This window comes from Pollachius pollachius, assembly GCF_949987615.1.
Source record: "Pollachius pollachius genome assembly, chromosome: 6".
In the NCBI taxonomy this organism is placed as follows: domain Eukaryota; kingdom Metazoa; phylum Chordata; class Actinopteri; order Gadiformes; family Gadidae; genus Pollachius; species Pollachius pollachius.
The window spans coordinates 14339911-14367114 of record NC_136939.1 but is presented as its reverse complement, the minus strand read 5'-3'; the positions used below and the strand labels follow the sequence as shown (position 1 = coordinate 14367114).

The 27204-nt window shown below is 45.8% G+C and overlaps 3 protein-coding genes across 4 annotated transcripts in view; all 3 read left to right on the top strand.

Moving 5' to 3' along the window:
• cfap54 (cilia and flagella associated 54) overlaps positions 1-3983 on the top strand; it is a gene marked incomplete at both ends in the record, with an annotated part of 27849 nt that extends 23866 nt beyond the window's left edge. The window contains 11 exons of the mRNA XM_079739056.1: positions 130-238; positions 373-466; positions 695-796; positions 1116-1275; positions 1379-1516; positions 1735-1889; positions 2171-2311; positions 2406-2512; positions 2644-2779; positions 3692-3775; positions 3861-3983. Of these exons, the coding sequence (XP_079595182.1) occupies positions 130-238; positions 373-466; positions 695-796; positions 1116-1275; positions 1379-1516; positions 1735-1889; positions 2171-2311; positions 2406-2512; positions 2644-2779; positions 3692-3775; positions 3861-3983 (1349 nt within the window). The remainder of the gene's footprint in view (positions 1-129; positions 239-372; positions 467-694; positions 797-1115; positions 1276-1378; positions 1517-1734; positions 1890-2170; positions 2312-2405; positions 2513-2643; positions 2780-3691; positions 3776-3860) is intronic.
• An 880-nt stretch (positions 3984-4863) lies between these two features.
• Positions 4864-15983, top strand: LOC307077101 (dixin-like). Its single transcript, XM_079738384.1, has 21 exons — positions 4864-5072; positions 5925-6054; positions 6263-6388; positions 6718-6949; positions 7092-7193; positions 8913-9010; positions 9114-9217; positions 9657-9737; positions 10444-10497; positions 10794-10844; positions 11513-11617; positions 11768-11821; positions 11935-12006; positions 12145-12216; positions 12321-12386; positions 12827-12967; positions 13330-13390; positions 13480-13573; positions 13676-13784; positions 13933-14012; positions 14188-15983. Exons 1-21 carry the CDS (start codon positions 5010-5012, stop codon positions 14195-14197), a joined length of 1905 nt encoding a protein of 634 aa, XP_079594510.1. The 5' UTR covers positions 4864-5009; the 3' UTR covers positions 14198-15983.
• Positions 15984-16364: 381 nt separating this feature from the next.
• Positions 16365-27065, top strand: dlat (dihydrolipoamide S-acetyltransferase (E2 component of pyruvate dehydrogenase complex)). Of its 2 annotated transcripts, none has more exons than XM_079738546.1 (14): positions 16365-16772; positions 17552-17653; positions 18343-18467; positions 18902-19043; positions 19622-19748; positions 20857-21038; positions 21633-21774; positions 22148-22215; positions 22604-22711; positions 23082-23189; positions 24068-24186; positions 24799-24961; positions 25473-25609; positions 25981-27065. In XM_079738546.1, exons 1-14 carry the CDS (start codon positions 16512-16514, stop codon positions 26108-26110), a joined length of 1914 nt encoding a protein of 637 aa, XP_079594672.1. In that variant the 5' UTR covers positions 16365-16511; the 3' UTR covers positions 26111-27065. The 2 variants fall into 2 exon arrangements, with proteins under 2 accessions (XP_079594672.1, XP_079594671.1); XM_079738545.1 differs by having other exon boundaries at positions 22601-22711.
• The last annotated feature ends 139 nt before the right edge of the window (positions 27066-27204 follow it).

The window sequence follows — 27204 nt, the reverse complement described above, 5'->3', positions numbered from 1 at the left end:
TTAAACAGTTAAACATTGTGTTGGTCATCAGCACCCTGAGTCAACGTTCTAAGATAGTGTTAAATGCACATTCACCCTTTTGTATATTTGGCTTGTTTTGTGTGTGCGTGTGTGTGTGTGTGTGTCTAGGAATTGTGGAGTGCAGTTTGAGGTTCTTTGGTCTGGTCAAGAGACAGGAGGTGGCCAGGACGTTCGTAGACTGTATCCAAACTACAATGACACACAGCCACAATCTACAGTCAGTAGTGATATCAGTGTGTGTGCATGCTGCTTTCAAGTGAAAAGGCCCCGATAATTAAATGCATAGGATTTTGTTTCACAACTGTGAGTGTGTGTGTGTGTGTGTGTGTGTGTGTGTGTGTGTTTTTTCAGGGTTCATCATCAGTGTTATCTGGAGGTTGCGTTCCTCTTCCTACAGGACTGGCAGAACTTGCCTCCAAAAACACCCAGACAAACTCCAAATAAAGTATGTGTTTGAATATGTAATTCATTGTCATACAACACAAATACAATATAGCACGTGGAAATAACAGACACATAGATTTTGAAAGCTTTTACCTCGTCCTTTTCGACGTTTAGGGTTACGAGATGCACTGGACTATTAACCTGTGAATCCCTTTGAGACTGTCATTGTGATAAACGGCTGTGCTAATAAAGTTTCCTTGCCTTGACTAATGACATCCACTCCTATCAGGGTTCCCATTGGAGGAACATGATGGCCGGTCTGAAGAGCAGGCTGATGGTTGCTGAAGAACACCTGCTGCCCTACTGGGTCTGCCTCCGAGCCGCCCACATGGTACACCCCCCCCCCCGGCTTCCACACACACTCTATACAGACAGACACACATGCATGCACACACCACAATACACCACAATACACCACACAAACCCACATAAACCCTATATATTCACCACGTACACCACAATTAAATTACACCACACACAATCACACATTCACACAACGGTCATCTACATGATAGAAACTGAACATGGCTCCTATAGTTAACGGATGAGTCATGAGACACCAAGACCATAGCGATGTCCAACATTACTGTCATCCTGGAACTTGTGCTCCGTGGAGCCCACTGGCTGATTAAGGATGGGTGTGATGACAGGTGATGTCCTCCATGAGGAGCACTGGTCAGCTGGGTGGCTCCACGGCTGCAGAGGACAGGGAGGGAGGAGGAGGAGGAGGAGGAGGAGGAGGAGCACTGTCCAGCCAGGAGCTCAGCACCCTCCCGGGCTTCGCCTGGAATGACCTACTCCACTCCTGTGGTAACACACCTGGCTGGCTCTAGTCTGATCTCTCTTGGTGGTTTAGATCAAGACTGAGTGTGTGTGTGTGTGTGTGTGTGTGTGTGTGTGTGTGTGTGTGTAGGTGGTGTGTCCCAGTCGGCCAGGGATGCAGGGACAGAGCGCAGCTTTAAAGAAGACAGCAGCACACACCCTGCACTCACCTGGTCCCACCTGGCTCGTTATTACACACACCTGCTGAACCTGCAGCATGCGACCTCAAGTAAGTGTGTGTGTGTGTGTGTGTGTGTGTGTGTGTGTGTGTGTGTGTGTGTGTGTGTGTGTGTGTGTGTGCGTCCTTGTGTGCATGTGCATGTGTTCTGGGTTCAAACCCAGAACAATCTTCGCTGGGAGTCAGACCCCCTAACCTAGACTATCCTGCCCGCTGTGTTTATGTTTATGTGTGTGTTCTTGGGTGTGTTTGTGTATTTATATGTTCAGCAGGCATAGCGTTATTAGCAGGAGACGTAAGCATAGCGGCACGGCTCTCCCAGCTCCATTTCTTCTACTGTAAACACAGTAGCCGCTACACAGAGACCTGCTGCCCTCCACAGCCTGTCCCCTCACACATCATGCTGCAGGCTCCACTCACACAGGTGCACACACACACACACACGCACGCACACGCACACACACACACATGCTGCAACCTACACTCACACAGGTAGTTACATGTAGCATACTCACACACACACACACACACACACACACACACACACACACACGTCATGCTTCAGCATTCACACACACAAACACACACACACACACACACATACACACACACACGCACGCACGCACGCACACACACACCATGCTGCAGGCCTCACTCCCACCATGCAGTATGGTCTAGTGACCACCAGGGTTAATTTGGTTCCAGCGGAGCAGAGCTTTCAGAGGCCCTATGCTCCAGGAAGAGGAGGAGGAGGAGGTGTACAAGTGGTCCATCTCCCCCAGACCTCAGCTCTGTGTGCAGTGGTATCAGCCCTGCCTCACCCCCAGTCTTGGAGCACAGGACACGGTAACACACACACACACGCACACGCACACACACACACACCTGTTTGCTTGTGTATACTGTAGGTCCGATATGTCTGTGTGTGTCATATATTCAGGTGATCCTACTGTATGGATATAACAGTCATCCCATTTCTGCCACTGGAGGATCAGCCAATGGCGTGTTAGGGTTGCAGTGTGGACACTATGAGATCAGAATGGATAGGTAATACACAACAAACCCTAACCCTCTTGTTTCTCTACTCGCTCTCCTGTGGACAGACTTCTCAGATCATGCTGCCTTGCAAATTGACATTTTGGTGTGTGGTTGTGTGTGTGTGTGTGTGCGTGAGTCAGGGTGAGAGCAGTGCATGCTGAGCTGTGTGAGGTGTGTGTGTTGGCTGACATCAGACTGTCTGCAGCAGAGGACTCTCTCTGCACTTCGAGCATACCCTCCCCAAGCCCTGCAGCCACAGGGGACAAGACCATAAAGGTGTGTACTATAACATACATATACAGAGACCATTATAGGGAAATAAAGAGAGAATGAGCGAGAGAGAGCATGGATGTTCAATTAAACCAATGTTAATGTGTTATTCAAAATGTTTACAACATTGTCTTAGTTTATAGAGGATTGAGAATAAATATTAGATATCACGGGTACACTGACGGTATTTATATGGTCTTTAAATGAATACTGGGAGATAGCTTTAATGTTATTTTAGCACGGACACACACACGGTTGTTTTGGGGTGCTGTGAAAGGCTTTTTGTAGCTGCTTTGGGTTCTCACTCTCAGAAGTTGAATATTTGCACTAAACAAGCCACAGTGAAAGTGTGTCTAGTGTGTCGGTGGCCGTCCATGACACCAGTGAGGAATGCGCTCACCCATTGTGTTTAATCCCTGAGGCATCCCACTGGCTCAACAGCCTCTGGTGTCACGAGGTCAACAGGCCCCAGCTCTCCATCAGCCACCGTGCTGCTGTCTGTGTGGCATCAGCTATAGGAGCCTGAGTTTCTACTTCAGAGGCGAACGTCTGCATGCCTCTTCCATGTGTTTTAACTACTGGTCCTAGATAAAAAGGAGCATGGCGATAGATTGTTATTATTAAATCTTTATTGCCTTTGCTTTTTATAATAAACTCTGATAAAGTTGTTTGGCAAGCATTTCAACAGATTTTTTTTTTCTTACACCATGTCGCCAATCTGCATTGTGATTGAAATTACATCAATTTGTTATTCACGACTCATATTAGTCAAAATATTCACGATCAGAGTACTTTTACCCACCGTTTACCAGATCTGCCCAAGAGACCAAAAGACAACAAATCGGCCATGATCAATTTGAACACACCTAAATGAACAGAAGTTACATTATCAATATACATTATCTATTCCATTTAAAGGTCCTGGAAGAGCGGACGCTGGCCTGCTGTCTGGCCATCCAGGCGCTGATCCGGCCAGGCCCCAGGCCCAGACCTCTGACCCAGGTGTTTGATACACTAAAGCAGGACCTGCTGTTGGGTGTAGTGTACGGCCAGAGTTCACTCAAGGCTGATTTGTGTTTTGTTCCAGGTGCCATTTGAGGTCTCTCTGGAGAACGTCAGTGACCTTGAGCGATGTTTTGATCCCTGTGGAGGAGCCATCCTAGAAAGCTCTCTGCTCACTGAATGGATCCTGGCTACCCTGATACCCTGATCCTGAAGCCCGCCGAGCACAAACACCCTTTGCTTGTTCAAGCTCGATCTTATATGATGGTTTATTTTTGTATTTATATATATATATATAAATATATACACAAGCAGAAAATAAAAAATATATACCACACTTTTTCCAAGATCTGTTGTCAGGTAAAATATTTTACCACAAGTTAATTTTGCTTGAAAATGAATGCAAAATTACAAATATTGAAAAACATCCATCAACATTTGATTGCTAACCAGTCCCAATTGCATTTTACCAAGATTCTGTCAAAGCAATAATTTAAATTAGGGGAGCACATTTTCAATTAAGGGCTACTTCTTTGAATGACCATGGCATACCTATAGTGTTGCACTACCAGGCCCTTAAACTATTCATGCTTCCCCTCAACTGCCAACTTAGAATTGCAGTGCATGATTATTATTAACATCTAGGTCAGTTTGAAATGAACCTTGGCACACAATTAAATCTAAGAAAAGCCATAGGCCTATATGTAGATTGGTTATTTAAAGTAATCCAACAGTGCTCCTTATAGTCCTCTGTTCAATGAAGTTCTGGTACAACTGCATTTCCAATTAAACCACATGACCAAAAAAAGGCACCATGAAATTAAATTTATTGCCGAAATGAGGCCATGTATAACTCAATTTCAACCAGCCAAGAAGTAATCTAATATAAATACACCAAAGCATCATCATATGGTTCGTTTAATTACTTTTCTTCTTGTGCGTGCGTGCACGTGTTGGCTTTGGGAGGGAAACACCAGGTTGGTCGGTTTAGCTCAGCGACTTTTATTGTGAAGTTGTGAACGGGATGCTGGAAGTGGTGTGTTTGCATCATGTGGTATCCCGTAGTAACCAGAGTCTGCCCACCCATCCCATGCCTCAGCCGTCCCCGGTCGCGTTCCCTTGTTTGTTGACGTTCTCCTAAACGCACTGTTAGCTCGAGGCACCGGGGGCGATGCACCGGCTCCTGCGGGACAGTTTGTGCGGCAGCAAGTGAAAGGGACGTCGGGCTAAAAGCATGATCGCCTCGCTGTCAAAGGGGAGCTCACTGGAGGACGTTCTTCATGGGGGTTTTAACGAGGTAAGTTCACGTTGACGAACTCACTCACTTACTAACGTACGGACGTTTTCCATTGACAGCTAAGCCTGTATGCCTTCACATTCAATGTGTTTCTAGAAACTAAAGACGGCGAGCGTTCTTCAATCAGCCGGAGTCAACGATGAAAAACGTTGACGCTACGCCAAAAAAAACATTGGTCGCAAGATGTAACGTTACTAACTTCAGTTCAGCCTAAAAGGACGCATGGTCTTATGGATGCAATATAAACGTATTTTGCAAGGCTTACTAATGTCTTAATGAACGTTTCACATATCAGTAGACTAAGTCAACGAACCGCAATGGCTGGGAATTGTGAATAGAAAAGCTAACGGTATATTTAACGCGTCCATCCTTGTAATTAACGGTATCGTTATTGATCTCAACAGTGGAATTCTACAAACCGTTATAACATTAAAGTGTTAATGTTTCTGTTTATTCAGAGTGTGTATCATTCCAAAACTGACGTGTGCTGTGTATAGTATAGTGCTTTTGTACGTAGCGCAGGATCTGTTCGCCTGACAGATCAGTTCCCGTAAGCAAGACAAAAGCGTGCGAAATAAAGTCCTGCTATTTATTTACGGGACGTTTAGACTGGCTTGTGATTGCAATTATCTCAACCCTCTGAACAAAAATAAGAATGTTTTAGTTAACGGGACAATATAGGTCATCCCCTGTCCCGTTGCCAGTGACCCGATGAACAAAGGACAAAGGAGCTCAGAGCCAATGAATGATCGCCTGTGGGAATTAATTATTTGCGGTGTCCAGTGAAATCGCCCGTCTGTGTTTTTGATGTTCCATATTCTTGTGAGCGTGACTATGATCGATGCATTGCAGCATCAACTTGCGGCGTACGTTTCCTGGGTCAACTCTCAGCTGAAGAGGAAGCCGGGACTGAAACCCATTAGTAACCTCAGACTCGATCTGCAGGATGGGGTGGTGCTGTCACATCTCATAGAGATAGTCGGTTAGTTCACTTACCCATCTCTCTCTCTCTCTCTCCCCCCCCCCCCCCCCCCCCCCCCCCAAACACACACACACACACACCCACACCCACACATAATCAAAGATGCTTTCAAAATGTGATCGATGACACATGTTCCCTTGAGCCTTTTCTATTAATATATTATTGTGGATTTATTATCATGACTCCTCCTTTCTTCTCCTCCTGGCAGCTGGGGAGGTGCTGGAGGGAGTACATCCGTCTCCGCGAGACAAAGAGGAGAGCAGGAACAATGTCGAACACGTCCTCCACTTCATTTCCTCAAAGCACATACGCATGCCACACATATCCGCTAAAGGTAGCGAGCTAACAGGACCCCTTCCCTTCTGCTTTCTAACCGCAAAACCCAAACCAATGGTTTAAAATGTGGTCATTGTTGTTAAAAGCTACGTTGCTTCTTGTTAATATGTCACAACATTAAGGAATAGGTAGTATCAAGTTATGTATCAAGTTGTAGCACTTTGCAGACTACACGTCTGCAAGCACCCTCTCCAGGAAGTGTAAACCAGGCACTTCCTGTTAGCTCATTCAAAGTAGCTTTGTTAACTGCGGATACACTTTTATTGACCATTCATTCATTTGGCAGACACTTTTGTGTTCTTATTGGTATACATTCTCCTTCTGCAGACATAGTGGATGGTAACCTGAAGTCTCTGATGAGGATAATTCTTGCACTGGCTGCCCACTTCAAACCATCAGCCAATCACAGGGCCGCGTCCGGATCTGGGCGGAACTCCAGGCGAGCTCTGTCCAATCACAACCCTCACTCGGCGGTGGCCCTGGCGCAAGGGGCAGCCGCGGCTCTAGCGTCCGCCAGACATGACGCCTCGCTGCCTGTGCGGCACTCACACCTGCGCAGGTATGACGCCCCCGAACACACCTGGAGCAGGGCGTAAAGTCCAGCAAAGTACTGCTCCTTGGGTCTGGAGTTCTTTCTGAACGTGTGTGATTATAGGAGGGAGTGGCCGTAATAAGCATTATGTGTGTGTTTCTTGTGTCAGTGGCTTCGGGCTGGATGAGGAGGGGAGTGTGTGTGTGCGTGCACTCGTCAAGCAGTACGAGAGGGGGGCTCCAGAGGACCCGGATACAACTCAGCCAAGCAGGTGGTTAGACACACGCACACACACACATATACACTCGCTTACACAGCCACATAAAAATACATTATGAACAACAGTTGCAAAAAGCAACTGCAAATAAAATGTGATCGCACAATTTCTTATTTGGTATCCACTCAAGTTTAACCAATAAAGTTTGAGACACTGTAATTATGGGGTCCCCTGCTCTTCCGATCTGATGGGTGAGCCAATCCACTGTAGGGGAGTGGTCCTCATCTCTCTGACTCCTCCCACTTCTCCACCACTGCCCCCTGGTGCTCCAGTGAGGCAGAGCTGACTGCTGCAGTCTGACGCTAGCGTTATGATAGTGGTCTCTCTAACCTGGGAAAACAGGAAAGGTCTACCCTCTAGTGGAACAGCAGTGCTCCTGTCCCAGAAAGCGGCCTGTGAATGTGACTCATTACAATAGGTGCTGTTGGTTAGCTAATAATGGACAAGAATCTGATATCATATACTGGTCAGATTTCCTGTCGTGGCAGAATGCAAACAGGGGCACCTAATGGTCCTCTCCTGCGGTTTAATAAACAAAGCCTAAATGGAGAAAATGGAACACATTATGGGTTATCTGTTTCCTCCCATAACCAAATTCTCCCTACACCAGACCGCACTCTGTGTGTGTGTGTTTGTGATTGTGTTCATGAGTCTGTGTGTGTGTTTGTGTTGGAATGTGTATTGAGGGTGTGTGTGTGTGTTCTATTCCACTGCCTGACAAGGCTTGTGACTGAGACCCCTAAACCATGATAAATCCAGTCTATGTGTGTGTCTCTGTGTAAAGGGTGCCAATGTTTGATACAGACTTCAGGGCAGTAAATAAAAGAAGAAGCCCCTTTATTCCTTGTGGGGTCACATGTCGCACTTGTTTTTGGGTGTGTTTTTATGACCATATGCGTGTGCATGGATCTGTGTGTGCGTTTCTGTGAGAGCGTGTGTTTGTGTGCGTGTGTGAGTATGAGTGAACGTACGGCAAATTATCCAAAAAGGCTGTGGGTAGGCTGCAGATGATTTTTTATTTTTAGGTGAAAGATGCATGGCGAGGTCAGCTATCATTGTTGTCATTGTGAGGCTTTGAAGCTGTGGCAGGGGGCAGGGCTGTGAGTTTGTTCGATGCTGATGAGAGAGAGCGAAAGAGACATAGAGAGAGACATAGAGAGAGAGAGAGAGAGAGAGAGAGAGAGAGAGAGAGAGAGAGAGAGAGAGAAATGCACACACACACACACACACAGAAAAAGAGACAGACTGAGACACAAAGACATAGAGAGATGTAGGCTGGAATTTGAATGGCAGTTACATGAGGAATTTAGTCAAATGTAACTCACTATGGGAGGAATGCAGATTAAATGGTAAGCTAAGGTTGTGTGTGTATCTGTGTCTACGTGTGTGTATGTGTTTTATGCTCGAGTTTGTGTATGTATTTGTTTGCATGTGTGTATGTACTGGAAATTTATGTATGTATGTATGTATGTATGTATGTATGTATGTATGTATGTATGTATAATGGGATGTATTGATCTGTATAAGACTAGTTAAGGGAAGTTCTTTAGATTTTGTAACCACATTACCATACCATTTTAGTAACAATCCAAGATAGTGAGAGTTTGTGTGTGTGTGGCATCTGTTGATGTGTATGCATTTTTGTGTGCATTTGTGTTTGTATTTTTGAGTGTTTGTGATTATAACTTTCAAATCCGTGTTTGGTACTCGAAGCCTCAGCTCAATCAGTCCCCTCGCCTCCCCACGAGCTCCAGACACCAACCAATCCGATGTGAAACACACACAGGACAGCCAATCTCAGCAGGACAGTGGTGAGTGACTGTCCAATCGCAAGCCAGTATGCTGTGTAATTTGTTAATTCATGTAATTTAATTTAAATTGTGTATGTGTGCGTGCGTTTGTGTGTGTGTGCAGTTCAGTTGTTTAGTACTGGAGGGAAGACAACTTGGGATGAGGCTGTGGGAGAATCGTTGGAGAAAGAGATGGAAGAGGCTCGTAAAATGGTGTCTGCTCTCCAGGTCAGTTTTAGGCTGGAATATAATGACTACTTGACACAGGTACATACTGGTATGTATAAGTACGTTGTTTACAATGAAGGAACATTCTTGGCTGTGAGCTGCTAATGCAATATCTTTGGTAGAATGTTAAGGTGGACTATATCACATTCTTAAGGTGGACTTTGTTAGAGTCTTAAGGGTGACTGTGTTAGTCTTAAGGTGTACTATGTTAGAGTCTTAAGATAGACTATGTCAGAATCTTAAGGTGGACTTTGTTAGATTCTTAGAGTGGACTTTGTTGGAGTCTTATGGTGGATTTTGTTAGTCTTAAAACTGACCAGATTAGAATGTGAAGGTGGACTATGTTAGAATCTTCAGACTCAAGAGTCTTGGGCTGTGATAGTGTATTAAAGAGTGTTTTGGTGGACTATAATAATAGTATGATGGTGTGGTTCTGCAGGCTCTGTTGCTGAATGGGGCGCTGCCTGAGGAAGAGGAGCAGACAACACTGCAGCTGGAGGAAGACGATGCACAACAACTGGTAGAGACAATCTCTCCTTCAAATCCTCCTTGTCTGTTCCTATCCTAACCCTATTCACATGACCTTATTGGTTTCTATCCTTCACATGACATATTCCATCACTGATCCCTCCATCTCCCTTGCTCTCCTTTGCTCACTCTCTCAATCTCTCTCTCTCTCTCTCCCTCTCTTTCTCTCTCTCCCTTGCTCCTACTCTCTCTCTCCCTATCTTCCCTTCTCTCAAAGTCCTTTGAGAATGTAACTGTTATTAAGGGCTATACAAACAAAATTGGTTCTAAAAATCGACTTGACTCTTTCCATCTCCCCCTCTTCCTTGTCTACTCTTCCTCCCACTCTCTCTTTCTCTCTCTTTCTTTCTCTCTTGTCCTCACTGTCTCTCTCTCTCTCTCCATCGCTCTCTCCCTCTCTTTCCCTCTTTCCCTCTCTCTCCCTCCCTCCTGCCAGGTTTGACCAGCTCTTTGTTTTCAACGTAGATCACATTACCTTTGTAGCTTCTTTCACCTGTTTGTGTGTGTGTTAGTGTGTGTGTGTGTGTGTGTGTGTGTGTGTGTGTGTGTGTGTGATACTATGTGTGTGTTATTGCCAACGTAGATATCAGTTTTCGTTTGAGTCCTTTATTCCAGTGCGGTTCTCACACACATTTAGTCTCCTCTCCTTCTCTGCATCCTTCTCCCTCCCTTCTGTCTCACTTCTCTCTCTAACCCAGGTGGTGGTTCGCAGTCGATTGGACCAAAGCATGGAGGAGGCTCGTGTACTTAAGGTCAGTCACTTCTTTAATCTGCATGTACAATTACATTTATCTATGTTACATTTATATTACATTCACATGCAAACCGTCTTGTTACTGGGATTCCAATTGGTTGTTTTTTGGAGCACAGGACACTGAAAAAGTCTTCCTGCTCTAGCTTTTAAGACGGACTCTGAGATTAATGATTCATGGTGTTTGTTGGATGGCATTGTCGGGAGAAATGTGCTTGTTTCGTGGCTATTGTCTGTTTACCGGTGTTGTCTATTTGATGGTGCTGTTCTTTCATGGTTTTGTTCTGGTGGTTCTAGAGGGAGCTACTCTGCTGTAAGCAGGAGATGAGGAACTTGCAAGGAGTGAAGGTAAGAAGAAGTACACTACAGCAGCCAATCAGAATTTGTTTGAATAAGTTACAAAAAAACTTTCAGTTGAAAACCCTGCTTGAGCTGCTTGTTTCTGTGTTAGTTTTGACTAAATTATATTAAAGTTGTTCAACAGTATACATTCTGTGTGAAATCTGCTACTACCATCTTAAAGACTTTCCAAGAGTGATAGTTTTATATTGGCTGTGCACCCTAGCTTGAGCGAGTGTGATGTGGGTACAATCTTATGCAATGCCACCCGCACTTGCTCACATGGAACACAGCACGTCAGACTTTTCTAAAACCTTTACAAAGGATACGACTGCTCGGATCACATTTTTTGACACTCTATGCAGAATTTATCTTGACCAAAGGGGGGGGGGGTACTTCTCCTTTAACCCATTCAGACCGGATCACGCATCTGTGCGTGTTTACCTTTAAGACCGGATTGCGCATCAATGCGTGTTTACCATTAACACAGCAGCCCCATGAATACTGTATGAACCTGTAGCCTACTGCATAGTGGCATACCTGTATTCTGTATTCTATACCGTTTACTCTGTACTACTCTGTACAGAGACATTCTATGCTATAGTATACTCTGTTTATGTCTTAGTCTGTCTTACCGTCTGTGTGTCTGTCTCCTCGTCTCTCCGTCTGTCCCCCAGGAGGCCCAGCAGCAGAGGTTGTGTGTCCAGGAAGCGTCCATCCTGCAGATGAAACAGGAAGTGCTCAGGTCTGGCATGGCAAGGGAGGAGCTGGTCAATCAGAACGTAAGACTCATGGACATGCTGAGATACCTTAGCCAATGCCGTTTTTCACAATATTCAATACTATGCTCTGGCAAAAATACTTGATAATTACAGATATTTATATATTTGCGTGTGTGTGTGTGTGTGTGTGTGTGTGTGTGTGTGTTGTAGGCGGAGCTTCAGTGGAAACTAGAAGAATGCACCAGACTGTGGAGCGAATGCAAGGTAAGCCATGGTTTCTTTGAGTAGTACTGGTAGTAGAGTCCATTTTAAATGCCAATATTAAATATGTCTTTAATATGTCCCTCTCTCTCTTCATCCTGATTGGCTGCTTGCAGAAGGAGGCGGGGCAGAAGGACAGATTATTGCAACAGCACAAGCAAAAACTGGAAGAGAGCCAAAAGCAGCATGTATGTTTGTATTGGAGTATTAGGATTAGAAACTGAACCGTTATGCTAAAAGATGCTTTAATCAAAGATGCATCTAATTAAGTTACTCTATGTATCAAATCCAATTTCTTTATTTGTGGGCGTGTGTGTGTCCAACAGGGTGAGCTGCAGAGAGAGTTGGAGCACAAGACCAGCGTTCTGCAGAGTCTGAGGAGACAGGACAACCTGCAGGTCATATGAAAGAATAGTCTGAGCAGAGAGAAAATGGGCCTAGGTTTGTTATTCCTGACTTGAGACAGTCTGGCTGACTTTGTAGTATTCTGATATGTTCACAGATTTCTACCGACTCAGACAACAATGGCTACTGTCAGACAGGAAGTCCATCTTCTTCTTGGTCAGGGGTGAGTAACTAGTATGGAGCCACCTTTACCCTTTCCCTTTAATGCATTGATACTTTTCGGCCACATCTTGCAACATCCAAAAGCCATAATTTGCCATCCAAATATATGTTCATATAATACATAGAAACACACTAAACCTTATTGAAACCATGCACACTGGCGCTCCTAACCTGTAACACTTTAAGAGCTTAACATGTAAGCTCTGGTATGGCCATGTATTTTGTTTTTATATATATATATTGATGAGCTTTATTGACAGTACAGTGAAGCCAGACAGGGTTGAAAGAGAGAGAGAGAGAGAGGGATAGGCATGACAGATAGAAGCTGTGCTCAAAACAAGGCCTGTTAGCCTGCGTGGTAAGCACCCTAGCGTGTTGCGCCCCGGCCCCTCTCCACGTGTTCCTGAGCGGGGTGTGTGTTCACCGCCCCCCTGCCAGCAGGCGGAGGAGCTGCAGCTGGTCCGGGACGCGGTGAGGAGCCTGAGGAACAGCTTCAGGGACCAGGACCCCCAACACCACACTCTGGACACCCTGGAGCAGGGGGTCTCCTCACTGATAGACCGGCTGTCTCACACCCAGCAGGTACACACACACACACACGCACGCATGCACGCACACACACACACACACACACGCATAGAGCAGGTACACACACACAGACACACACACAAGCACACACACACAGCTAGAGGAGGTAGACACACACACACACACATACACACACACACACAATGGAGCAGTGGGTCTCCTCCCTCATAAACCGACCAAAGGCGGTGTAACCAAACACACAAACGCACACACACACACACACACTCACACAACCACAAGGTGCAAACACACACATTATGTTGGGTAGCTCTCGGAGAAGGACTACGATTCGTTCTCCCAGTATGTCCCTGAGGTGAATAATGTTCTACAGAGCGTTGTCTTGTCTTTGACTGCAGGGGAGGAGCAAGTCCCCAAGGCACAGAACCACCAGCCCAGATCAGGACCCCTGGCCCACCAGTAAGACCTCCCTCTTGCTGACACACACACACACACACACAGGTCATGGTGGTGTTTTTGCTAAACAGCTCTTGCCCTCCTTTACTCAGAGATCAGCCACTCCTTCAGTGGCTCCTCCTCCACTAAAGTCCTTTACTTCACCAAGCACTCCCCCACGCCCTCCATGGTCCACATCCCGAAGAGGTTAGTGGCTGTCTCCCTGGTTATCGGTCGGTCTGTATGTTATTAATGTATTGAGCTATAATAGTGATAGGATATTGTCTCACATGAGGTGGATGTGTGCAGGCTGGGGGAGGTGACACTGAAGGATGTGAAGCAGGCGGTGGACTGCAAGGGGAACCTCAGGTACCACTTCAAGGCCCTGGACCCCGAGTTTGGCACCGTCAAAGAGGAGGTAGGCGGGGGGAGCGGGCGGCCACTGAGATATAATTAGTTGTTCCTTGCGGTGCGGTTGAATTATGATGAGAAGATTTGCTGTGTATGAAGGCTGCATACAGAATGATAACAAAGATGTGTGTCTGTCTGCTGTCGTCGTGGTTCAGCTGTTCCTAGATGGAGCCGTAGTTCCGGGCTGGGAAGGGAAGATTGTAGCCTGGGTGGAAGAGGACCACGGTGAAGACAGGTAGGACCACACTCCTACTGTCTCCCTCCCTCCTTCTCTTCCATCCTCTCACTCTCTCTCTCCATCTTTTTAAACATCATTTTTTTAATATAAATTCAAGTCGATCACAGACTGTCCACATGTTGGTGCTCAGACACTTTCTGTCCTCTTTCCCCCCCCCCCCCTCCCCTCACAGACCCTCCTAGCAGGAGGAGAAGAGTCTGCTCGGTTTGAGGACCCCATCGCTCCAACCGGGCAGAGACGAGGACCAGGAAAAGACATCTCTCCCTGCTCGTGAGCTTCAGGCTCACCGAAAAGTGTTGACTGACGGAGGAACAGACGGACGGACAGACAGACACCTTAAGCCTAGTGCCTTATCTACTGAAAAATATGGTACTCTGTGGTCCTCTACACTCAGGTTGCCTAATCCGTTCTGTATGGCAGGACTACAAGAAGTCTTTAGTGATCAGAATTTAGGATCTATATTATTGAACACAAATTAATTGAATTCAAGGAGATTAACCCCCCCCCCATCTATACAGTACATTCCAGAGTGGACCTTGTGAGATTAGGATCAGACCACAGCCTATAAGATTAATTTAGTGTATTGTTTCAGGGCTTTGGTACATACGTTGTGCTGAACATTCCCACATTCACATGAAGACGTGAGGCTGTGGAGGAGGTGTGCCACTAGTTCTTATTTTGATGGTCTGGTGGTTCATGTGTTAGAGTCAGCTTCTAGGTCTCACTCCACACGCCATACACTAGACTTCTGATACTTTAGTGGAGCTCATATTACAATGGGTTCATTGGAAACCTCCAACGGTCCCTGGGGAGCTGTCATACTACTGTGTTGTTTGTATTGATGATATCGATGAGTGTGTTTTTGAAGAGTAGAGTCTCTGTGTTCTTGCCTGCTGTAGTATTTTGTTGCAGTATTCTACCACCAGCTTGACCAAGGACAGGGGAAGTGGTTTCTTAATGAGCGAGCCTCTCAAAAGTTGAGAATATTTCATCACAATGAGGTAGCAGAACCAAGTGTTTCCTACACTTCCTCGTGATGGTTTATTGTTATTCCACTGGTTCTCCATCTTTCCTTATCCGATGGGAATTTCAATTTTTCTTTGAACGTAGAATTTAGTTTTACCTTGCCTGATGAAGATGTGTGCGTGTGCGTGTGTGTGTTTGTGTGTGTGTGTGTGCATGCTAGAAAAGGCCCGGAAGCCTATCAGATCTAGAGATTTTAATGTATTTCGCTTGATTGAAAGACTTCAGAGTGATTTCTTTTTTCAACTATAGAGTAAGGATATCGTTTGTTTGAAATGTTTCACATCAGGCTGATTGTAGCCTTAGACATTCACACAAGCACACACACACTACTTTATTGTAAATGATGCTGGATGTGTGAATATGAAGATGTGTGAAGATAAAGCTAGAAGATGTGTGCATAGAGACTCAGAGGATGTAATGCTTACTGAATTCGCTGTATTTTAAATATTTTGGTCAAGTACTTTTACGTTTTTCTTCATCGGGTTGTTTAAGGAGATTTACATGATGTATATTAATGTACTTTTTGTGTGCAACTGCATGTAGGTCCCAATTATGACCACAAAGCCTCACTGAGCCATGTTTCTAACATACAGTATGTGTCTGCGTGTGTGGGTGTACACACACACAATGTATGCAATAATGCAGTTAAAAGAACATCCCGTGACAACTGTCTGTTTCTAACAAACAGGTAGATAGATTACACTGGAGATATACATGCTAGTGGTCATAGCCCATACTTAACATTCTGAAGATTGACTTGTTGTCAAATGTTTCCTTCCCCTACAACAATGGAGAAATGTGTCTTTAGCATAGAGGAAGCCACATACATGCCATAAATGCCTATAAGATTTACAATTTGCGGCTGAGATGTTTTTTTCGTTTTTGATTTCTTTCTTGTTAAACGTGTGTGAATACTGGCTCTATGGTGCCTCCGACATTAGATGTTGGCAATACTTAGTGTTGTGAAATAAACGAGATCTTTCTTATAAAAGGATGATTTGTTTCATCGATGAGAAGGTTCCGTCGACTACTTTTCCCAATGACCGTTAAATGCAGCAAGAATATTTTTTACGACATTTTCCAACAAACGGTGGATGCGTTGCCAGAGTTGACTATTGAGCTTAGCATTTACTAGCTACGTGTTTAATTAATGATTACAATTCATTAGAATACAGTTGATTGTATTATGTTACGTGATATCCAAATGTGATGTCATTCATAAATAGCAAAACTAAAATGTAAAATACGATAGTTACCTCGCAGGGAATTGCTTCCGGCTGTCAGATCTGGCAACCCACAGTAGGACACAGACCTACCGTAAAGCGTTGTGTTTTGGACTGGGAGGTCATCAGAAAGTGAGAGGCACGGCCGGTTTTAGGGGACAGAAGCAACGTAGCACCTTAACTCTGATGCCTGAGGTTAACGCGTACATAATTTACTAGATCAGTGTAGCATTTCCATTCCGACGAGATGTTCCGGTTAATCCTGCGGCTCAGGTCGACCGCTGGGCTACCCTCTCCCCGTGTCCTACAGGGCCCGGCTGAGCTCAGTACGCGCTCTGGATCCGGGAGCTGTCGCTCCAGACGGTTTCACTCCGGAGGGACCGCTCGGGCTGCCTACCATTGCACCAAGAGGGTCGTCTATTCCCATACAATGTCATCTGCCCTCCGGCATGCTCCAATCGCAGGCTGTCAGACCAAGCGGTTCTATAGCTTACCACCACACCAGAAGGTACCCTTCGTTACAAAGCTATTGACCAGACATACACAACGTTAGCCACATTAGCCTATCAGCATGACCTTATAGCAGAGGTGCAGCAAGGTAACACTGATCTTGCAGATGTGTGCTGGGGACCAAGTGATGTGATATACATTGGGTTCGTGAGCCGTACCACTAATTGCCGTAGAGGCGTTTAGGCTTTTCAATCACAGATTGCTAGTTGACAAGTTTTCCATTTACACCGTTGGTGCTGAAAGGAGCAGATCTGCTGAGGTTGTATAGTTAAAATGCCCCAAATACACATAATATAGGCGTAACCGAGCTGTACCGCAGGTATAGACGGTCACGATGTTTCGTCTACCTGGTGAGTAACGCTGCACTTGTCTCGCCTGTATGCTAAAATGCGAATGGGACATCTCAATTAAAAAGACCCCAGCCAAAAAGCACAGGTTGTTACTGTGTCTTTCTTTCTGCACATGTCCGCCGACACTTGCGATTGAAGCTATTTACGGTAAAACCCGCACCCATGTCTCTTATGAATCCGATCAACAGTTATATTTATTTAATAACTTTGTGAACTATTTTATCCAAATCAATTGATTACAGTCAATTTGAATACATGTCATTAGGAAGGGCTAGTGCATCTTCCTCAAGAATGCCAACAAGTTAGGCTGTTGACAATAGGGATTGAGCCCGGGTAACTTTTTGGCTGGAAGAAAGCTTTGCCACTACAACCTACTTGTCGCCCTCCTGCTCTTCCGTCATCTTGTTTGTTTGTGTATGGCTGACAGGTGGAGCTGCCAGCTCTATCTCCCACCATGGCGACGGGAACCATCGCTCGCTGGGAGAAGAAGGAGGGGGAGAAGATCAACGAGGGTGACCTTATAGCCGAGGTGAGCGAGAGAGACAGACAGAGACAGAGACTGTGTGTGTGTGTGTGTGTGTGTGCGTGTGTGCGTGTGTGTGTGTGAGTGTGTTTACAGCATACTGTTTACCATTTTTTATCTGAGTGGGGGTTCAAACCGGTAACCCCATGATTGGAAGACAGAATGCTGTAACCTGCTAAATCAGATGACTCAAGAGGAGCTCATTCGGCTTGGAAATGCTGTCATGATGCCACCTCCTTCCAACAAAAAGAATTGTCTGCTTCAATGCTCGATGGTGACAGTAGCGGCAGCCCACCACTTTCACTCATTAAGGATGGTGACATATTTTTTCACGATTAATTTGGTCAATATTGAAATCAGTTATTCAGCATGTCTCTCAAAAAAACTTTGTAACTGAGAACTTTGAGGTTTCGCCTTCAAGAATCTATCTATCAAGCTGTTCTGCACTTTCTAAAAATCATAAAAAAAAAAAACATGTTAATTTTGTGATAGTTTGACGCTAAAATCGAGATCGAAATCCGATTAATCTCCCAGCCCTACATTGAATGTACAACTCACCTATAATGGGGGGTTGACGTGGCGCTGAACGCAAAGACATCAAGCTCTTTTAGGGGAGACCCGGGGTTAGTGTTCCTAGGGTGATGGGTAGGGGCTCTGACCCTGTATGGCCACTGACCCTCCTGTCCCATGTGTAGGTGGAGACGGACAAAGCCACGGTGGGCTTTGAGCTTCTGGAGGATTGTTATATGGCCAAGATCCTGGTCCCGGAAGGAACCAGAGACGTGACCATCGGCGCCGTCATCTGCATCACCGTCGACAAGTCAGTAGACGGTCTTCACTTAAACACTATGCTCTCTGTTTCCTGTGACTACATGTGTCTGCTTCCTGTGTCTACATCTGTCTGCTCCCTGTGTCTACATGTGTCTGCTTCATGTGTCTACATCTGTCTGCTTCCTGTGTCAACCTTTCTCTGTTTCCTTTGTCTAGAGCACAGTTATTTTTTCCACAAATCTGGAGACCATTTAAAGGAAGGTAGATGCTGGGGGTTCATAGTGGCTCAGTGATTAAGTCCAAAAATCACTTGTTGTTCTTCTTGCTCAACCCAATCTGTTTCTACTGCTGCTGTTCAATTGTTGTTTTTCAAAATGCTGGAATATGCCGTTTAGCTTTTTTTGTAGCTGTACCGTACACTTACATTTTATGTCTACTGTGTGTGTGTGTGTTTGTGTATCTGTCTGTGTATGTCCCTGGTAGTCCGGACCTGGTCGCAGCCTTCAAGGACGTGACGTTGGAATCTCTTGCAGCATCCGGGGCGTCTGCCTCACCGGCAGCCTCTCCTCCTGCTGCTGCTGCTCCTGTGGCCGCCCCAGGGAGCTCCTACCCCACTCACCTCAAGGTCAGCCCAGACAAACATAGCAACCCTTACAATCACTACCATCACCACCACCATCACCACCATCACCATCACAAACAGCGCCATCAGCAGCATAACCAAGGGCTGCTCTTTAATGAAAGAAAATCATAATCACGATTATTTGGGTTAATATTGAAATCACAATTATTCAAACGATTATTTTTTAGTTTGAAACATGATGGCCAAATAAACAATTATTCGCCCTTTCTCTCCAAAAAAACACTTTGTAACTGAGAGCTAAAAAATATCCCCTTAAAAAAATCACAAAATGTTAAAATGGGAAAATTTCAAAGCTGAAATAATGTACAAATTTGTATCCAGCTGTTTAAATGAATAAAATAAATATACTTAATTATACATAGATAAAAAAAAAAAAGGCTTCTACTCGATTATATTAGTTTGGAGGTCTTCAGAGCGTAACTCTTAAGACCATCATGGTGAACTGCAGTCGCAAACCCCCACAATAATCGTTCACCAGCCGCAGCCTGGAACAGATCATATTGAAGCTATTTGTCCCAAATCGTAGAGAATTTACACGTGAGTGTCTGTGTGGGTTTCAGATCCAGCTGCCGGCCCTCTCGCCCACCATGACCGTGGGCACGGTGCAGCGCTGGGAGAAGAAGGTGGGGGAGAAGCTGAGCGAAGGAGACCTGCTGGCGGAGATCGAGACGGACAAGGCCACCATCGGTAAGGCCCCGGCCTCTAGAACTGACCCCCGGCCTCCAACACTGACCCCCAGCCTCCAACACTGACCCCCGGCCTCTAGCACTGACCCCCGGCCTCTAGCACTGACCCCCGGCCTCCAACACTGAATGTTGGTTTCACTGAGAAATATTATTTCAGTCCGGCCCTCATCAAGCGTTGAGTAGACGTGATTTAAAAGACACATGCAAGATAAAATCCTTCTTAAGGAATAAGTCTTCCTAGATCATCCTGAAGATAAAAAGGATTTATAGAGATAGAATTTATATATAGAGTATTTATTTATAGAGTACCGATTCCACAGTAAGGTATATGCTTTGTGTAAGGTTATAACCACATGTGATGAGAGCAAGGTGGGTCAGACTAGAGGAGATAATAAATAAATAAGAACAATGCAATGTGTCCATATAGTCACACATTTGCTGGCAGAGAGCATTGATCATGTCAGCTGGTGATCTCCACATTCTTGAATCCTTACTCCATACAATAAGACCTATTATTTTCACGCCATCTTGTTGCTTGTGTTTTTGTCAAAAGACCACATGACAAAACAGGCATATCCTTTTCAGCCCTTTACCACAGTTACAGTTTCATAGGGCACATCTGCCCACCCTAGCCCAAAAAGAGCATGGAATAACCCGTAATGATCAAGGAAGAAACCTTAAGAAGGAATGCAGAAAGAGGAATCCCGCCTTTCTGCGATGGTTAGGATTGCAATGGCTGCCATAACGCGCCGATTGTACAAGGTTAATCTCTATAAACAAACAGATATAAGCATATGAATGCAGAATGTGTATGCAACAGGACACCATATTGGTATCGGAGGCGGTATTGGTGTTTGGTACTATCGACCAATCATATTTGAGCGGGCATAAGTTGCTTCCAGGTAAACAGGAGAGCAACATAGATTCGGCGAAATAGTGTTTGGCTGGAGGGGAAGTCTTTGCCTGGATATCCATTATTTATTACAAGCTACCCCCAGAAACATTGCCCGTCGTCCCCTGTGGTAAATCACCATCAGACGAAAGGCGATCGAAAAAGTTGAAGTAACTTAACTTGATCAGTGACTAAATGTGTGTGTTTTGACGCGAAGGCTTCGAGGTGCAAGAGGAGGGCTACCTGGCCAAGGTCATCGTCGCCGAGGGAACGCGTGACGTCCCGCTGGGCACGCCCCTCTGCATCATCGTGGAGAAGGAGAGCGACATCGCCGCCTTCAAGGACTACGTGGAGACGGGCGTGGCCGACGGCGCCACGGCCCCTCCCCCTCCGGCGCCGGTGAGACACAAGCACCCACGCACGCGCACACGCACACGCACGCACATACACACAGTCGATAAACAGTCCGATGTACATACTTCATTGCACTCCGACAAGCACACACCGATGACATACACACTCAACGTACACACACTTGTAAAGATGGATATACACAGATGTAAATTAACACGCCTACACAAGGAGATTCAAAGGGAGGTTAGTTAGTAGTTACTAGGTAGCAATAATGTGTTGCTGCGTTCATGTCTAATGGGAGAAATAGGAGCATTTACTATGAATAATCAATTATTGCTAGTGATTTAATCACTCTCAATCATTATTTCTGTAGGCTGAGTATGAACAAACAATTAGTTATTTTGGACATGGTCATTGTCACTGGAATAAAGGACAACTGCAGGTTGCTTAATCAAAAATGAATCCTTGAGTATGCAGTTTGTCTGAATGTTCCCATTCCTATATTTTCCCACACTAAGGACATGAACACTCTGAGAAGATGCTAGTACTGGTTTATTCCCATATGACAACTGTGTGTGTGTGTGTGTGTGTGTGTGTGTGTGTGTGTGTGTGTGTGTGTGTCCGTCCCTCGGTCTCCAGGCTGCTGCTCCCTCCCCCTCCCAGGCCCCAGACGCCACCCCCGCGGCCGCCCCCCTCGGTAGCCGGAAAGGCCGCGTGTTTGCCAGCCCCCTGGCTAGGAAGTTGGCCTCCGACAAAGGCATTGACCTGGCCCAGGTCAGCGGTGAGTACCGGCACAGCCCCGCACTCAGAGGCCATGCGTACCTGGATGAGCACCCAGACGCTGCAGTCAACCATTCCTGTTGCAGAACCAACAGCCATACACAACTCGTGCCTCATAAAATGGGATGATCCCTCATTGAACTTGAACAGGTTTATTGATAGCCTTTGATGATGATGATGAGGATGATGAAGATGCAGTTGATCAAGTTAATAAAATACAAATAAATTACGTCTGAGTTTACGGTTCCTCTTGTGGCTATCAGGTAATCGTTTGTCAGCTACAAAAAACATTCAATGTCTTTTCAGAAGCCGTTTCAGTATTAAACGTTCTCCTCTGGTTCCCTGCGGTTGATTTTGTGCTCTCTGCTGTTCAGGTTCCGGCCCAGACGGACGCATCACTAGGACAGACATTGAGACGTTTGTCCCTACCAAGGTTGTCCCCGTAAGTCACCTGCACATCTCCCAGCATGCATCTGTCTTTCTGAAACATATTTTTTCGATAATATTCTATTGGTTGTTGTACGTCTTAGTCTAGAAATGTATCATTGTAATGTCTTCCTAAAACCATCAGTACTGTGATTGGTAATTATTTGAGACATCATAAGGTGATAACTTACAGGTAACATGAGCAGTATCATGTAAGTATCATTTTAGCATTACAATGCTACTATACTAATTGTGCGAATGCTACATAGGATTATTACATGTAACGCAATCACGATGATGATCATGCAATTATGGTGATGATAATGCAATCATGTTGTGTCTGTGCTATCATGTACCATGTTACTGTGGTCACATGCTAACGTGCTACTGCTGTATGGCAGAAGGTGGCTGTGCATCCTTCCCCGGCCCCTACTGCTGCTGCTATGCCCCGTGAAGCCAAGGAGGCCCTCCCAGGGACCTACACAGACGTCCCCATCAGCAACGTCCGCAGGGTAGGAAGACACACACGCACGCACACACACACACACAGACACACACAGGCTCGCACGCACACGGTCGCACGCACACACCAGTCTTGATCAGATGAATTATGAACACACACAAACATACAAACACTTTGGTTCCGAATGAGGTGGTTGAATATATTCCGTGAGCACAATGCCATTACAACATCGTGATACCTCAATGTACAAAATGTCATGTAAACACCTTAATCACATTATAACTCACTGCTGGACCAATGAGGAGACGTCTCTCATGTTCTGCGGGACCAATTAGGAGACGTTGTCCATGTTAGATCAAATGGATCTAAACATGATGACGGGGGTCCCTGGTTCACAGCTGTGGTTGTTGTGCTTGCAGGTCATCGCCCAGCGGCTGATGCAGTCCAAACAGACCATCCCCCACTACTACCTGTCTGTGGACGTCAACATGGACCACGTGCTGGAGCTCAGACAGGAGCTCAACGCCGTGAGTCTACCCATCCCGGTCCTTCAGAAGGCCCCAGTTAGTTAAGAGGTGTTTGGGTTCAGTGGACCAGGTATCTCAGTGAGGTTAGTTTTATCGTTCAGAGTCCTCCAGTTTTAAAGGGTTAGTGTCGAGCTGGTTTATTTGAGGTAAGAGATTTGACTTCTCTGGTGGATCATGGTTAGTATCAGAGGAGTTCATCTAGTTCCACTGGTCTAGCCTCAAGGACCCATATGATGGGACATTAGTCATGAAGCCACAACATAAAAAAAACCGACTTATTTAACAATATTCATTGTTAAATATGCCACCTATTTTGTACTGTTAGTTGTTAAGTACCGTACTGTACTGTACTGTTCAAAACCTTGAGTGAACAAGATACTATAACAATTTGGGCTACACTCAATGAAATAGTGAGCCAGGAAATCTGAATTACTATTGAAACATTAGTTTATGCATTGTCTTCTTTCTAAAGATTATGGTCTGGAATTATGCTCTGCCACCCGCCATCTGAGAATCAATTATCTAGTTTACCAGATAGACTATATGTGCCAGCCAGCTAGCTACCTGGACTAGCTACCTGCACTAGCTACCAGGATTAGGTAGCTACCTGCACTAGCTTCCTGGACTAGGTAGTTACCTGCACTAGCTACCTGGACTAGCTACCTGGACTAGGTAGCTACCTGCACTAGCTACCTGCACTAGCTACCTGCACTAGCTTCCTGGACTAGCTACCTGCACTAGCTACCTTGACCAGCTACCTGCACTAGCTACCTCCACTAGCTTCCTGGACTAGCTACCTGCACTAGCTACCTGCACTAGCTACCTGGACTAGCTACGTGGTCCAGCGGTGACTGAATGTGGTGGTGCTCTCTCTGCAGGAGGTGAAGGCCCAGAACATCAAGCTGAGCGTCAACGACTTCATCATCAAGGCCAGCGCCCTGGCCTGCCTAAAGGTCCCCGAGGCCAACTCCTCCTGGATGGACAGCGTCATCCGCCAGTCAGTACACACACACACACACACACTCACTCTCTCTCTCTCTCACTCACTCACTCACTCACTCACTCACTCACTCACTCACTCACTCACTCACTCACTCACTCACTCTCTCTCTCTCTCTCTCTCTCTCTCTCTCTCTCTCTCTCTCTCTCTCTCTCTCTCTCTCTCTCACTCTCTCACTCACTCACTCACTCACTCACTCACTCACTCACTCACTCACTCACTCACTCACTCACTCACTCACACTCTCTCTCTCTCTCTCTCACTCACTCACTCACTCACTCACTCACTCACTCACTCACTCACTCACTCACTCACTCACTCACTCACTCACTCTCTCTCTCTCTCACTCTCACTCTCACTCTCACTCTCACTCTCTCGAACACACACACACTCCTGAACCCCATGTATCTGAGCTTCATGAATCTGAGCTTCATGAATTTGCTTTGTAAGAGCGTCTGCTCATTTCTTTAGACCTCGAGCAGACGCTCCCCTACCTGCTCATAAAGGAGCAGGTATACTGATGCCTCCTCACCAGCAGACGGTGTATAGTTCCCAGTTAAAGTGTGCCCGGTGCGCTAAAACCCTTGTCTCTTCATTGTGTGTGTGAAGGAACCATGTGGTGGACGTGAGCGTGGCGGTGAGCACTCCCAACGGTCTGATCACGCCCATCGTGTTCAACGCCCACACCAAGGGGCTGGCCACCATCTGCTCCGACGTCTCCGCCCTCGCCGCCAAGGCGCGGGACGGCAAGCTGCAGCCGCACGAGTTCCAGGTATGACCTGCGTCTGGCACATACACACACGCGTGGCGGTCCGCGTTCGCTTCTAGTTCCTACAATCACAATCACACGAGTCGTCACACAGTGTATCGAGGAGGATGTTAACGCTGGGCAGGGCGTCTGGCAAACACAGGGTTGTCGGTTTGATTCCCAGGGGGAAATAATCTTGGAAGTGCCCTTGAGCCATAATCTTGCTGTTTCTTTTTCACTGCCGGCTGTGCATCAAATTGCCCCTCGGGGATAATAAAGATACCTTGTACCTTGAGCCTTGAAATGTCTAAACTTCACTCTGTGGTCTGTTCGTGCGCATGCGTGTTTCTCTCTCTTTTTCACCACCTCTACCCTCCATCTCTTACCTCTTCCCAACATCGCAATAGCAGCTCAAAAATGTAACCTAAAAAGTACTAGTGTACAAATATTGTAGAGGAATGAGGTAATGATCTGGATAGTAGTCATCATGGAACTCGGCCCTAGAACGACCCTCTGTCTCTCTCCCACTCTCCAGGGAGGAACCTTCACCATCTCCAACCTGGGGATGTTTGGGGTCAAGAACTTCTCTGCCATCATCAACCCTCCTCAGGCCTGCATCCTGGCCGTGGGCGGGGCCGAGAAGCGCCTGCTCCCTGCCGACAATGAGAAAGGGTCAGTAGATCACTGCCGTTGTGACCCGAGGAAAAGGGATGCGTGGTTGCAGGGCTCACGCTAGCGACGTCACTCGTACTGTTGACTGCTGCTTGGCGGTTGAAGTTGACTGAGGTTTATTGTAGCTTATGGTTTTGGCTTGAGTAGCCAGAGTGGCCCTTACTGATACATTTGAACTCTAGATAAGGATATCCACTTCTTGCATTCTGGTTTTGTTCAGTCGAATTATCTAACGTTTGAACTGTATTCTGTAAAGTAAGATGAAGGATGTTAAAGGTTGCGGTGATATAAAAGTACTTAAAAATGTAATAACAGTTGCAATGGCTCTAATAGGAGCAGATGAAATAAAGTGTCTGCGTGTGTGTGCGCAGGTTTGACGTGGCCAACATGATGGCCGTGACGCTGAGCTGCGACCACCGCGTGGTCGATGGCGCCGTCGGCGCCCAGTGGCTCGCAGAGTTCCGCAAGTTCCTGGAGAAACCCGTCACCATGCTCTTGTGATTGGACAGTGCCGTGACCCCGAACGCCGTGATAGGCCAAGACCTCTCTTCCACTCATCGATCTGATCGGTGCATCCATCGTCGAGCCAAGCGAGGATAATCTCATCACCCTCCCACCCCCTTAGCAGTCGAAGGGACATAACTCTCACTCCAGTGGTATTCCTGTCTCTGTCCCCCTTCCTGCACCTCTCTGTTCCCCCACCCCGTCACTCATCCTCTTATTTATTGCGGCAGATCAGAATTAGATACCGTATCCCCCCAAAGTTGAGAGCGGCCGTTAAGATGTTTATCTTTTAATGAGGGAATTGTTACAGGCCGGCGAGCGGAGGAAGATGAATATATATAGAAAGATGTGTGTGTATTTGCGTGCGTCCACGCAGGCTAGGTGGGATTGATTGTGAGAGCGGGATAAGGGCCACTAGGTGAGCAGCTCAATGTCTCCACTCCATGATCCTGTGCAAAGAGGGTGTTTTTGATTTTCTTGTACTGGCTACTTGGCAGGGGAAAGCTATTCTTTAAAAAAAGAAATGTAAGTTGAATTTGAGAAATGTTGCGCAAATAAGTAAAACATGTTTCTCCTGTTCAGATACCGGTCATGAATTCAACAATTCTCATTTAAATTGGTAATTTACTGCAACTGTTTTTTTGCGTTTTCTTCTGTAAATGGTTATTCCAGCGAGTGTGTGATTGTGTGCCACTGTTTATAGATTACGGTGCATACAAATCACATAGCAGCACTTGTTTGAAATGTGGTGGCGGTAAAAAAACAATAATACTTGGTAAACGTAATCTCAACGGAGGTGCTAAACTGTAATGCAGATATTCTCTCTCACTGACTGGGATTCCATCTGTGATTTCTCTAAAACAGTATTACGTTTTAATAAATTAAGTTTTAATAAAGCCACATCAAAGTAACTGATTACTTTATGGATTAAAGTAATTGATTACTTTATGGATAAAAGTAACTGGCATTGGGAATCAATCCTGGTACCTAGTAGGGAGTATAACGTGTTAGCCACTACTACACTATAGATGTAACCACACACATTTTCTCAAAATAATACTTCAGTTAAATACAAGGGTAGGAATTTGGCC

Excerpts from the sequence above, each read along its gene's own strand:
- LOC307077101 (XM_079738384.1), top strand. The coding sequence starts at position 5,010 with ATGATCGCCTCGCTGTCAAAGGGGAGCTCACTGGAGGACGTTCTTCAT. Across the intron at positions 10,498-10,793 it reads AGGAGGCTCGTGTACTTAAG|AGGGAGCTACTCTGCTGTAA; the intron begins GTCAGTCACTTC and ends TGGTGGTTCTAG. Across the intron at positions 13,391-13,479 it reads TCAGGACCCCTGGCCCACCA|AGATCAGCCACTCCTTCAGT; the intron begins GTAAGACCTCCC and ends TCCTTTACTCAG.
- dlat (XM_079738545.1), top strand. The coding sequence starts at position 16,512 with ATGTTCCGGTTAATCCTGCGGCTCAGGTCGACCGCTGGGCTACCCTCT. Across the intron at positions 16,773-17,551 it reads GCTTACCACCACACCAGAAG|GTGGAGCTGCCAGCTCTATC; the intron begins GTACCCTTCGTT and ends TATGGCTGACAG. Across the intron at positions 22,712-23,081 it reads CCATCAGCAACGTCCGCAGG|GTCATCGCCCAGCGGCTGAT; the intron begins GTAGGAAGACAC and ends TTGTGCTTGCAG.